The 13,378-nt window shown below is 40.5% G+C and overlaps 1 protein-coding gene across 1 annotated transcript in view; it reads right to left on the reverse strand.

Moving 5' to 3' along the window:
* Positions 1-10,245, reverse strand: part of LOC121727030 (homeobox protein DBX1) — a 40,983-nt gene extending 30,738 nt beyond the window's left edge. The window contains exon 1 of the mRNA XM_042114709.1: positions 9,890-10,245. Within this exon, the coding sequence (XP_041970643.1) occupies positions 9,890-10,245 (356 nt within the window). The remainder of the gene's footprint in view (positions 1-9,889) is intronic.
* Between the last annotated feature and the right edge of the window lie 3,133 nt (positions 10,246-13,378).

Below are 13,378 nucleotides of genomic sequence, written 5' to 3' on the forward strand. Positions count from 1 at the left end.
ACTATAACCCATTGATATGATTTCAGAGAGCCCGAGAGACGTGCTAAAGCTGTCTCGGGTCCCGCAAAAAGCTATTAAAAGAAGATAGGAGGAGGAGGAGGAGGTGTCCAATTTTCCAATTCAAACTCAGCCAGATGGGGAGGAACAATTTTAAAGTGCCCGAGGACGGGAGAGGATCTGGTGTCAAACCTACTTTTACGCGCCCATCCGACGCGTAGACCACCTTCCTTGTCAGTCAATCCGTCGATCTCCCGAGTAAACTTGAAGTTTACTTTTTCGTTGTTTCACTACGGGAATCGAACCTCTAAATCAGGAGCCGAGTCCCAAACCGCTGGATATCGGAAATATGAATACCTACAATCATTACGATATAATAACAATATACTAGAGATCGCCCAATGGTCGAAACTCGACCTTAGTTTCAACGACATTAGGACTATAACAACCTACCTATATTTTGTAAAGAAATATTGACTTTATCATATTAATATACATTTTTTTCAACTCTTGCCTCTGGGACTCAGCTGATCTCAGACTGGCCGTGTAAGCATTGTCTAATAGTATCAATATTCAATAAAAAAAACTATAATCCATTTTCAATTTGTCACCTTGTTGTCAACAGACTTCAACCATACTTGTCACTCAAAAATCTGCCATTTTTCCTAGTGTGTGTAATGTTTTATTTCTTAAAAGAATATATGATAAAAGCATAATTTCAAAATAATATTAGCTCGATGCACTGCTTCACTATATAAACTATAACTGTGCAAAATTTCATTCACCTACGTTTTCCCATTTTTCGTGAAAAGGGATACAAAGTTTTTGGCTCACGTATATATACGTATAATATAGATTATTATTACCACGGAGTTAGATAGTTCACTGCGAAAGTAGCAGCGCTGGCATGCAAAGCAAAGCTTGGAAATTTTTTGTGACTTGTCTAAAGCGTTCGACTGCGTACATCGTGGAACAAAAAAATTGCATCATTACGGAATAAGAGGAGGAGAGGAGGTAAATCTTTGGATCTATTGAGCGACAGAGTCCAGCTTAATGGCAAGCGATCTTCAATGGTGTGCCGCAAGGATCTATTCTCGGCCCTTATCTTTTTTAATATATATTAAAATGACCTGCCCTACATGATAAAAGAAATGAAATTGTTCTATTTGCGACACGTCACTCGTATTTAAACTTAACCGGCGGGCTCTAAATTTTGATAAAATAAATAATGCAATCGCGAATGTTGTCCATGATGGGTTTAATTAATAATAATAATAATTGCTTATTGCATTAAATATTACAAAGTATAACTTAATTACTAGTGGACTCCACACTAGGCCTGGCCTGTCTCGTGGAGTCCATGAATGAAATTCTAATGTCCTATTGCTTAATGAACGCAAAACAAAGTGTATAATATTTTTGCCGTACAAGTATTATGAAAAAGTAATTCTTTCTGAGCTACTGATTTATAGTAAACTCTCTCTTATCACTCTTATCACTCGGTTTTGTGACACACCCTGACTGTTGCTATATCTATGATTTAACGAGTGTCCGGGAGGGGATCACTAGTAACTATTATTATTAATTACCGATACTGCATGTACCCGGGAGGGGGAAGTTGGAAGGGGGGCCAGTAATGTGTCATAATAGCGCTGCGAGGCGCCGCCAGGAAATATATTAATGGAGAAATAGCTCGACATCAATAATAAAGCTCGCGTCCGACGAAAATGTTGAAGAAAAAGACATATTAATTTCGTCATCTCCCGTCCCACTCGCGGCCGCGGCGGGCCCCATGCGTCCGTCTCTGTCCCGCCCCCGCGCTTAAGTGTCCGGCCAGATGTTGCCAGTTTTATTGAAAAAGTCGGCCGCCATATTGCGAGTCTGTTAGTGAATTAAGATGTAGCGCGGAGAATTGTTATTGGCAACATTTAGAGTATTTTTAATGTCTCCTACATTATACGGCTGGGCTATAAAGCCATGTATGCCGAGAGTACTCCCATCTTAGACCCGTGTCGACTGTCGATCCAGCCCAGGTGGTGTGTAGCTGGACGATGTTATAGTCTCTCATGAGTCATGACCTCACAATAATGAATACCAATTGTGTAAATGACAATGTTTACAGTAAGAAGTGTTAATATACTAGCATTAAGCGAGCATTTAGCAGCGGCGGTGGTTCAAATAGGTACATAAAATTCACATAAGTTAAACAAACAAGCCCTTTAAAACTGCATAAGATTATATGAAAAAATATCGCATTAAATAGGTTGTTTCAACAAACACTTTATCTACTAGATTCGGGGGGACAAAAAAGCCAGAGGGACAAAAAACGATAAATTGGTAAACTAAACAAAATTTTAATTGTTTAAATGCTTTTCTGTTATCGTGTAAGGGTCAATTCAGACTGCAACGCGACGCGTAGATGCAGAACTTGGTCAACAATTTCAAATCATGTTACGTTAGTCGATTGCTAAAAAAAAGTCGATTGCTAGAATAGGCAATATTACGTACTTTGTCCTTGTAATATTACCATTCTAGCGTGAAAATAGAGTGAATCTTGGCGTACACAAACCCTCTAGCCTATTTAAATTTATTATTTTTGTTCATTTCTTGTAACGAATTTACATTTTTTGTGGTTTTATAGTTCAACTAGGGCTAGGTTCTCATTTGAAAATGCGTGGGCGGACCCAGTGCCGTAAATAGCCGTTTTTGCGCCCTGTGCGAGTTTATATAACTGCACCCTTGTTTTTTAACTGACTTCCAAAAAGGAGAACCCACAACTACAAACTTCAAGATTATGACAAAAAATAACAATGGCACTGCTCACACCGTAACTTGTTATAAATTGTATTAAAAACTTGAAAAATCATTACCTTTAAACTATAAACGTTGTTAACCAGCTATCAAAGCATTAAGCGTTCTAAAAAATACACAAAATGTATGACATACTTTTTCTTCCCCAATAATTAAAGGTTTAGGACTTTATTTCTCACAAAATAATTATACAAGGGGAGAAACTCGTTTTACAAAAATAAATTGAATGATACAATTGGCAAACACCATCATACATTCTCTGAAAAACATTCTATCATAATATTATTATTTCTGCATAGATAGGATCTTAGAATACCTACTCTAGGTTATTACTATTTACATTCTTTTAATTAATATCAGATAAGTAGTACATAAAACTTTAGTTTCTTGTTTAATAATGCAGCGATTTTATTTATTTTATATCTTTAGACAAGCTGTTAAATACATTTTAATTACAAACTACCTAGTTTTTTCTTATTTTTTGACGAGAATATAATATAGTTTTTTGACATTAAAAGTTATAAATTATATTTTAACCATTCATTAAACTTATTTAGATATTTCTAAGCTTGTCAAACTAGAGAGTCGTTAATATAGATTAGAAAAAGTAGAGGTCCGAGAATTGATCCTTGTGGGATTTTACAAGATACCGAATTAGTTCAATGTTTCGTCTATTTTAACTGCTTGTTTCCTATTTTTTTAATATGACTCTGATATTTTGTATGCCGTGCCTTTTATATCGATGTTTTTTTATGCCTAAAATGTGTCGAAGGCCTTTTATAGATATATGACTATTCTAAGAGCCAGTTGTTTTTTATTAATAGAACATTTAAGTTTTGTTATTAAATCGATACAGGCTGAATTTTCCCTTTACATGAGGCAACTCGTAGGACATAAAATATTTTTCTCAATTAAAAATTTCTTGTATTACTATGCCTTTAAATTTTAAATAATAATAAGTACCTAGTGAATAAAAGAAAAGTACTCGCAGCCGCCGACGGATGAGTATTAACAACTACGCTCTGAATAAGGGGTAAAGTTTTCATTTGTACATTTTGAGGTAGTTTATCTATAATATATTAATACGTGAGCGAAAAACTTTGGAACCCTTTTTACGAAAAATGCGGAAACGTTGGAGGCATGCTACTACGTTTCCGCATTTTTCGTAAAAAGGGTTCCAAAGTGAAATTTCGCACCTGTTGTAGTTTATATGGAGAAGGGGTTTATAATTATGCATTTATAAATACATTATTTTAATAAATAAAACATTACGCACACTACCATGTTTTGACTGACAAGCCTATACACACGAATTATACTCCTTTGTTTATGCTTGAAGTCTGTTGTCAATTGGTTGTGAAATTAAAAACGGATTGTTGTTTTTTTTTATTAAATCTGAAATACGTAGTTAATACTTTAAATGGGGAGCCAAAAGAGGAAGATAATTAAGGTCGAATTTCGACCATTGAGCGATCTCTAGTTAATTTAAAAAGATTAATTGATAAACATATGTGACAACCTGGGTCGGGTTAGCTTATGTTTATAAAATATTTTTTTTATAATTAACCTATTAATTTATATATTATAATTTATAATCAATTATTGTAGACTACCCAATAAAATTAGTCGACGATAGGCCTGCACCGTTAAACCGAGATGAAGGAAGAAAGATAAATAATATACTCATTAACAGATAAGCCCCTGCAGCTCTCAAGAACAGAAGTTGTCACGGATCTTACGACTCATTCAAAACTAAACTTAAAAACATCATTTTCGGTTTTTAAAAAACAAGCATCCTCAAAAACAGCATAAATCTAGTTATGTTTTGTCGTTGTTATGGCCTATGGGATATGGGATAGTCAATGGTCGATTGATGGTTTTGTGTGAAGCTGTCACCGCGTGTAGTGACTAGTGAGGACATGGCTATTGGCTAGGCACCGCGCGCGCGTGCCAAGCTGCGAGGACTACTCGTGGAACGTCAGTGCCGTCGGCTCTCTAAACGATCATCCGGGTGCACGGTAGTGCCCCCGCCGAGACGACCTAAGCGAAGCGCAAGGCCTACCTTTTCTGGAAGTGTTTCGTCGTATTTTTGAACCCTCGTAACTTTGGTTTGGATAATGCCAGAAAGATCAAATTTTTAAGATATAAAAATGTAATGATACGAGTTTAATTCTTGAATGCGCAAAGTTTGAATATCGTAGCTATTTTAATTTAGATTTTATAAGTGTCCAAAAACCCACAATTTTGTCACTGACTCACCGTCAATCATCAAAATTGTTAGGGTACTTCCTGAAGTCTTAGAAAGTTGAAATTTGGTAGGTAATATAATATTAGTACAGAAACAACAACAAAAATTATCCAACCCAACCTAACCTATCCCATCTCCTTGATATAGAGGGTGGATGTTAGTATGAGAGACCACCGTTTCTGCTAGATACAAAATTAAAAATAGTATAAAATAATTCTTGTGACAAATAAATAATCGGCTAAGTGCGAGTCGGTGAAAATTTCAACTCTCTAGCTATTACCGTTCTTGAGTAGTGATACTGTATTCACCACTTTTATAGCAAATAAACGAATTGAATTGAATTGAGTTACAGCCTGGAGACAGACAAACAGACCGACAGACAACGAAGTCTTAGTAATAGGGTCCCGTTTTTAGCCTTTGGGTACGGAACCCTAAAAAATACGTGTTAGCCTTGAGAGACCACAGACTTGATCTGAACTTGACTTGACTTGACAAAACCGGCGTGAAATAGGGCTTGCGCTGTGTTTCGTATGTTTAGCGGAGTACAGTGAGTTTAGCAGAGGCCCAACTGCACCCTATACCTTATTCCCTATCCCTATGCTCTTCTGCTTATTTCTTTAGCCCAGGGGTTCCCAAACTGTGCGCCGCGGCGCCCTGGTGAGCCGTAGAAAGGCAAGAGGGGCGCCGTGAGTCGATCCTCCGTTATTTTCCGTAACCACAAATATTATAAAATAAAATTATACTTAATATGAATTATACAGAGCAGGCAGATGATTAAATATTGGTTTATTATTATTTACTTGCTTAACCTACCTATAATCATTAAGGGGAATTTCATTATGTATCTTTTTGGTAAAGTAGGGCACCGTGACAAAACATTGAGACTTGTAAGTGCGTCGCAGGCTGAAAAAGATTGGGAACCCTAGCCTTGGCCTATTCTTCCCTAAAAAGGCCGGAAACGCACTTGCAACTCTTCTGATGTTACAGTGTCCATGGGCGACGGTAGTTGCTTTCCATCAGGTGACTCGTCTCCTTGATTGTCCCCTAATTTCATAAAAAAGGGAAAGAGAACAGGGAAATAGAGATACCCCTTTTCCCTATTCCCTCAATTAAGCATTTTCTCTCTTAAAGGCTGGCAACTCGGTGACGGTAGTTATTTTCCATCAGGTTATTTGCTCGTTTGTCCCCTAATTAATTTATATAACTGATCCCCTCTTAAAGGCTGAAAAAGCACTTGCAACTGTTCTAATATTGCGAGTGCACATGCTCGTTTGCCCCTTAATTTCATAAAAACGTATGTGGTAAAACTTACAAAAAGAAATTAAATCCCACCAAAAACATTAAAAAGTAGTGAGATATCATGTAGAGCCAAGTTTCTAACCTTACATACTCAGCCTTAAATCTAAAAAACTTAGTCGCGGCAAAATACTTGATACATAATATTATAATGTGTCAGCCACAAGTGAAGAATCTAAAAACTGTACACATTAGTCAAAATTGGTGGCAGTGTATATTATATAGTACTAGCTATTTGACCGAGCTTTGTTCGGTATTCGATAAAACACGAATAAAACGACATTTTCTAAAAATGATTTCTAGCTAGATCGATTTATCGCCCCCGAAACCCAGAAGGGGAAGGGGGAATACTAAATTTCATGAAAATCGTTGGAGCCGATTCCGAGATTCCAATTATATAATTATATACAGGAATTGCTCGTTTAAAGATATATTAAGATTTAAGTACCAGCTATAAAATGATACAGGATTAATGATATCTTATCTTTTATTCTGTATAAATTGTCTACGATGAATGCATACTGCAAAGACCTATTTATTTATTAATAATATTTCTATTATTATATTATAACTGTTGTAATTTAAACTCAAAACGAAAAGAAACACCCACTAAACATTTTATTGACTTTTTTTTACTCTGTCATCAATCATCACCCTCGGATAGTTTACTGGCAGAAAATACGATATTGTGTTAAAATATCATTCATAAAATTATCCGTTTCTTTCGGCGATACCTCGGTAAAAACGGATCCTAAATATTCGTTACATTTTTTAATTAGTTTAAAATTTAATTTCGTGTTAAGCTAGAAGAATTTTCCGGCACTAGGAGTTATGATATCGAGAGGTATAATACTATCACTTCAGTTTGATCTTCAATTTACATTCGCAAATACTAAGCTACAATGATTAACTGTGTAACACAACACCGGAACTATTATCACGGGGGGCGACGGCGGGTGCGGCGGGGGGCGGCGGGGGCGATCACACATTACACATGACAATCAGTAGTGTACGCGCGATGTTACACCACCACTACACGTCGACACCGCCGCCAGTTGTTGCGGGTGTTATCGTGATTAATGCGTCAGACTTAATGTCCCGCTGCGCGCTGTAGCGACGTTGTCCCACCGTGTCCCGCCGTGTCCCGCCGTGTCCCGCTACCGACACTAGTGTGGAAATGATGAGTTAAATGTACTGCAATCTATAATTTTTCATTTAAAATAGTTAACACCTTGCAATGAAGAAATACGACGGGCGGCCGCATCAGATCGCGTCATTTTAGCCTCGTTTAGCATCGCCTGTGGCACTGTCGCACTGATAGATACCTGCCACCGGGAAGTATGTATAATGTACTATATCAGTACTCAGATAAGCTGTAAGCACTGAACTACTACTGACTAGATACAATAACATTTTGTTATACATAACTAAATGTTATTATATCTAGTTATGTATAATAAAATGTTACACGGATTTTATCTAATACTTTACCTGAACCTATTCGTTGCAAACAAACGAACAAACAAACTTTAGAGAAGAGAGGACTCTTTTAATTAGTACCTATATAAGTACTCTATTATATGGAATACTTAATTTCATCAATGTCACTTTTGCGGTTTAAACGTGCGGACTTAAAAATTATGCAATCGATTCTTCATTCAACGTCATACTTGTAATTAATTGTAAGCAGTAGGTACATGTTGTAAACTTACATTTGTGCAGCGTCAAGTAATCTATGCTTTGATATTCTTCCGAGTGAATACTTTAAAAAGTAGTTTTATTTAACCGATCAGCCTCTACGCGGTCAGCGGCAGATCCACCGTTATAATAATTATTATTTCTTTTTATCACAGTACGAGTTAATATCTTAGCTGCCAATCAAAATTGCTAGTGAATAGATAAACTCAATTTAATAAACCTCATAAACAGGGCACAAGAGGTTTAATACCACCCTAACACTGTTTAGACAGCGGAGACTTAAACCTGCCATTGTTGTGTATCACCTTTTTGTTGAATTTTTTATGTGTTAAAAAAATATTGCTCCTTTTACGAACCAGAAAAAGTTGTTCTTTTAGATTAAAGGAGGATATACTTTGTCCATAATAATATTATAAATGCGAAAGATGTCTGTCTGTCATTATGATCTTTCGCATTTATAATTGAAAAATAAATTATAACCTCTTCACGCCCAAACCGCTGAACCGATTTGCTGAAATTTGGTATGGAGATATTTTGAGTGTCGGGGAAGGACATGGGATTCTTTTTATCCCGGAAAAGTATACGATCCCCGCGCGATTAACGATTTTTTGTGCAACGAAGTTGCGGGCTTTGCGGCCGTTGCGGGCGTTGCGGGCGTTGCGGCCGTTGCGGGCGTTGCGGGCGTTGCGGCCGTTGCGGGCGTTGCGGCCGTTGCGGCCGTTGCGGCCGTTGCGGGCGTTGCGGGCGTTGCGGGCGTTGCGGGCGTTGCGGCCGTTGCGGCCGTTGCGGGCGTTGCGGGCGTTGCGGGCGTTGCGGGCGTTGCGGGCGTTGCGGGCGTTGCGGGCGTTGCGCGGGCGTTGCGGGCGTTGCGGCCGTCAGTTGGATTGGCGGCAACTCCGCGCTCCGTCGTGATAATGTTTTGACGCTCAGTTTAATCTCGTAAAGAGTAGACGGATATATCATGAACTATGTCAAGTCGGTAATAATAATTTGTGATCGAGGGAGCTAGTACTTAGTAGGTAATGTTGTTGAGATACGAATTCATAATATGAATATATCATTAGATATAATTACCAAAATCCTACTAACAATAAGTACCTACCACGACTGGCAGGAGACCTTCTAACCGATGAAGCAGCCGGTTCACAATTCTAAGGTGATCCATGGTCTTGTACTTTGTCAGAGTAGATCGATTTGAATTAGTTGATTATTAGTTAGAACTTAGATTATATATGGGGAGGGTTCGACAGGCGTTGTCTCGTCTATAAAATAATATAAATGACCAGAAGCGAAGGTAAAGTAACCTAACCTAACCTAACATTATACTCCGTATAGAATTAGTTCACCGGAACTCATTCTATACCCTCCGTATAGAATGTATTACTAATGTAAATAAAGTATAACTTCTTTTCTTTTTGACGGATTTTTTCTAAATTTTTCGTTCAAGTACAATCCGACAGCAACGAATTGGATAAATGACTAGTGATAAGTGATTGGACAGTACCAGTCATTGGACAAAGCACAAAAATACAATATTTATTAAGGTTGCTTTAAAAACTGCCCTTTTTTAAGTAATTAAGAAAATCGGCCAAGTGTGAGTCGAGCTCGCTTACGAAGGGTTCCGTACGGTTATAAGCGAAAGTAGGAAAAAATGTGTTTTTTTGTATGGGAGCCCCCTTTAATATTTATCTTATTTGCACCTCGTAACTCGCACACTGCATATAAATAGATTGCAACTAAATAATGGTACAGACACGGGTTCGCCATAAGCCCATAACCCGACCGGCCTCGGGCACCGGCTGGCGGCAGCACTCACCCGCATGTCCAGGCGCCGGCGGCTCCTCGCCCAGGATGGCGCTGACGCTGAACTTCAGCAGCGGCTTCTTCTGGTCGGCGTCGCAGGCGCGCACCAGCTCGTCCGTGCTGAGGTAGCGGCGGTCAGCGCGCGTGCGGCAGCCGGACGGGGGGCACGCGCCGCCGCAGCCGCAGCCCTCCTCCTCGTCCGCGCGCTCGCCGGCCTCCACCTCGTCCGGCTCGGGCTCCGGCCGCGCGGCGCGCTGCAGGATGTCGTCCACCAGGAACGGCGACGGGGCGCCCTTCTCGTAGCACAGGCTCCGGATGGTGCGCAGCATGTTGTCCGACACCAGCCGGTCGAGCTCGATCGCGCCGGGTCTACGCTGCTCCGCGGGGTGCATCGTGCATGTCGGCGCCGGCGCAGGACGTGCGGCGCATGCTGCGGCGGGCGCGCGACTGCCGGCCGGGCGGGGCGAGCGCCGGGGGCGGGCCCGGCTCCACCCCGCCGCCCGCCGCCCCGCGCCCCGCCGCCCGCCGCGCGGCCGCGCCTTCGGGCCGGGCACGTGGGTAAAAAACCCCGTGTTGTGTAGCGATTTAAGAAATGTATTTAGTGTATAGTTAATTCGTCGACGGCTCCCGCCCCCGGCCGCCTCGCGATCCGCCGGGATGGAGGTCTCGGCCCCGACACTGATGCAGATAAACATATTATTTTGCGACGTAAATTACATCGTGGGTAGCAGAAACTGGCGTTTTTTTTTATCATTTATTTTATTACGCCTTTCGTGGTAATTTAAGCTCATCCAAATTTATCACCTTCTCCTTCCCTCCCGATCACCGACGACATCGCGGCCCGACGAGTCTGGTGCGATAACACATCGGAAATGTATGCCACCTCTACGGGGCGCTACGCGGTGCTACGCGGTGCTACGGAGCGCTACGGGGCGCTACGCCACATCTCCGCGGTGCTACACGAGGTCTACGAAAAGCGTAGCCTCGTCTACGGTAGGGGATTGGGTTATGCCCTCTATAGGACTAAGGAGACGCGTAGGGCTCCTTAGTCCTATAGAGGGCATAACCCAATCCCCTACCGTATTCCCTTCCCTACCCTCCCTTATTCCGTTCCCATTCCATCCCTACCTTCCCCTATTACCCTATTCCCTCTTAAAAGGCCGACAACGCACCTGCAGCTCTTTTGATGCTGCGAGTGTCCATGGGCGACGGAAGTTGCTTTCCATCAGGTGACCCGTTTGCTCGTTTGCCCCCTTATTTTTATAAGCCAATTTATTAAAATTATTTTATATATAATTATGTATATATTTACAAAATACTTTTATTTAAAACACACGCCAATAGATCCACAATTTCATTAACTACATATTCCCCTTTTACAATGTTTTTTAAATTAATTGTGAACTAAGATAAGTTAAAAAAATAGGATTTTTGTGCGATCTCGGCAACGCGTCAAATGCATGGTCAAGGTCGTTTGCTCTGGGGATGGCCTTAATGTTGTGTGTAATATGTTACCGTTAGAATGCACAATACGTTAACGTGCACATTACGTAGGTAATCTGCAGATTCCCTGATGCCATCCCTTAAATTTTAAAATTTTTAAATAAAAACAGCTTTTTATTTAAAAAAATTACAATTTTTAAATAAAAAGCTTTTTTATTTTTTTATTTGCACTTTACCTAGTTAATTTGCATTCTCTTCCTTCATAAAAGTCCTAAAAATATTGACTTAAGCTTGTCAACCTAAGACTGCACTGTTTTGATTGTTTTTTTTTCCTAGTTGATTCGATCTGTTATATTTCATTAGTGGAGTAACATTTTACTTAAAAGTTAATATTTCATTACTTTGTTTATGTCCAAAAAATTATATTAAATTATTAATCTACAACTAAATAGTATGTTTTATTCAAACAAGAACCTGTTTTATATTTAATGAGTATAGAATAAACTTAATGCACTTTAATTGACTGACCCAGATAATCTGCAGAATACCTTGTTAATCTGTAAACTAACTGGTTTACGCACATTAACGGTAACATATTGTAATATATTTGATACACTCAAGTGTACTGAGCATATTACATTATATTATGATAACGGTAGTGATATTTACGTAGTCACAATATCGCCGACTACTTAGAGCAGATCGATGAGCTCCCGCGACGATTGCTGTGACTTGTGAGGGGCCGCCGGCCGCCGCGCGCCGGCCGGTCTCGGCAACACCGAGTCCGACCCAGCACGGCGGATGCGACCGCAGATTACACGCAGGACTGATGTTACACACCCGTGGCCGAGACGCATGCCTTCATCGACCTTCAAACGACGTAGAGTTCTGAGCGAGGAGCTTAGAGCCGAGCTCTAAACTTGAATCGAACCAGTGACTATCGGACTATCGGGAGTCGAGCTCCGGACGTTTTGCAACTGTACTCCTGCCGCGACTATAATACTACATAACTAATTATTACGGGGTAACCCTTGCCCTAGTGCGATAACAAAATTATAAAAATTACAATAACAATAGCGGGCAGCGGCGCTGTCTGTATGTGTGTTTGTAAACACCCCCCCCCCCCCCCCCCCCCACCGGGCCGCTCCCCCCGCTCCCCGCGGCGGCGACTGTCCGTGGCGGATCGGGATGATTGCAGGAATAGCATTTAAATGACGAGGGGCGCAGCGAGGGGCAAATCACGCCAAATATGTTCCGCCGTCGATGAAAATATTGCGTAATTGAAATCGTTTATGTAATTAAACGTTTTTATACTTATATTAGCATGGCTTTTCCTGACCTTATACATAACTTGAGAGTGTGTGTATAGCTGGCTGTACCTATTTAGTATTTACGCTTTGACGATTCAGTCAGAACAGTTCAGTTTGATGTCAGTTATATTAATAGTCCGAAACTCATCAGTTTATCAGCACTAAAAATCTGTTTGAAAACAAATAACGCTCATACAGGAGTAAATACCCATTAGAGCTTCAATAATGCTTAGTATGTGTATTCTATGGATTACCTTTTGACTATCACTGCTCTTAATAAACATAGAATATCGTCCGACTCGAGGTTTTTCGAATGCTACTATATCGATCAAATCGAATACTCAGTTGGGAAGCGATAACGAGTGCGAAGTTACAAATTGGAGAGTAACAAACTGAGAGTCTGAGAGTGTAGCGGCTGCGTGTGACAGCGCCGCGCGCCGCCTGTGACGCACGTGACGCTGCGTCACACATGACGCTTTGACACAGTGTGACGCGCCGCGGATTAGCGCACGCTCATTACCGTTATCGTTTTATTAACGCCAATAAATTAGCGGAGACACCGTGACGCCCGCGCCGTGACGCTCGCGCCGCCGCCCGCGGTACAGTTTGTCACGGATATTTAGATAAAATATTGCCGATTAAAATTCAAAAGTTTTTGTTTAGGCTTAAGCGAGGGACGCCGTAGAAAAGTCTCCTTGGTCCACCCGCAGTCGCGTTAAAAGATACATTATTTAAGCGTGCAGTAGTTATAGGGTAATTAGAACTAAACACA

The sequence above is a fragment of the Aricia agestis genome, chromosome 5 (assembly GCF_905147365.1).
Source record: "Aricia agestis chromosome 5, ilAriAges1.1, whole genome shotgun sequence".
NCBI classification, from domain to species: domain Eukaryota; kingdom Metazoa; phylum Arthropoda; class Insecta; order Lepidoptera; family Lycaenidae; genus Aricia; species Aricia agestis.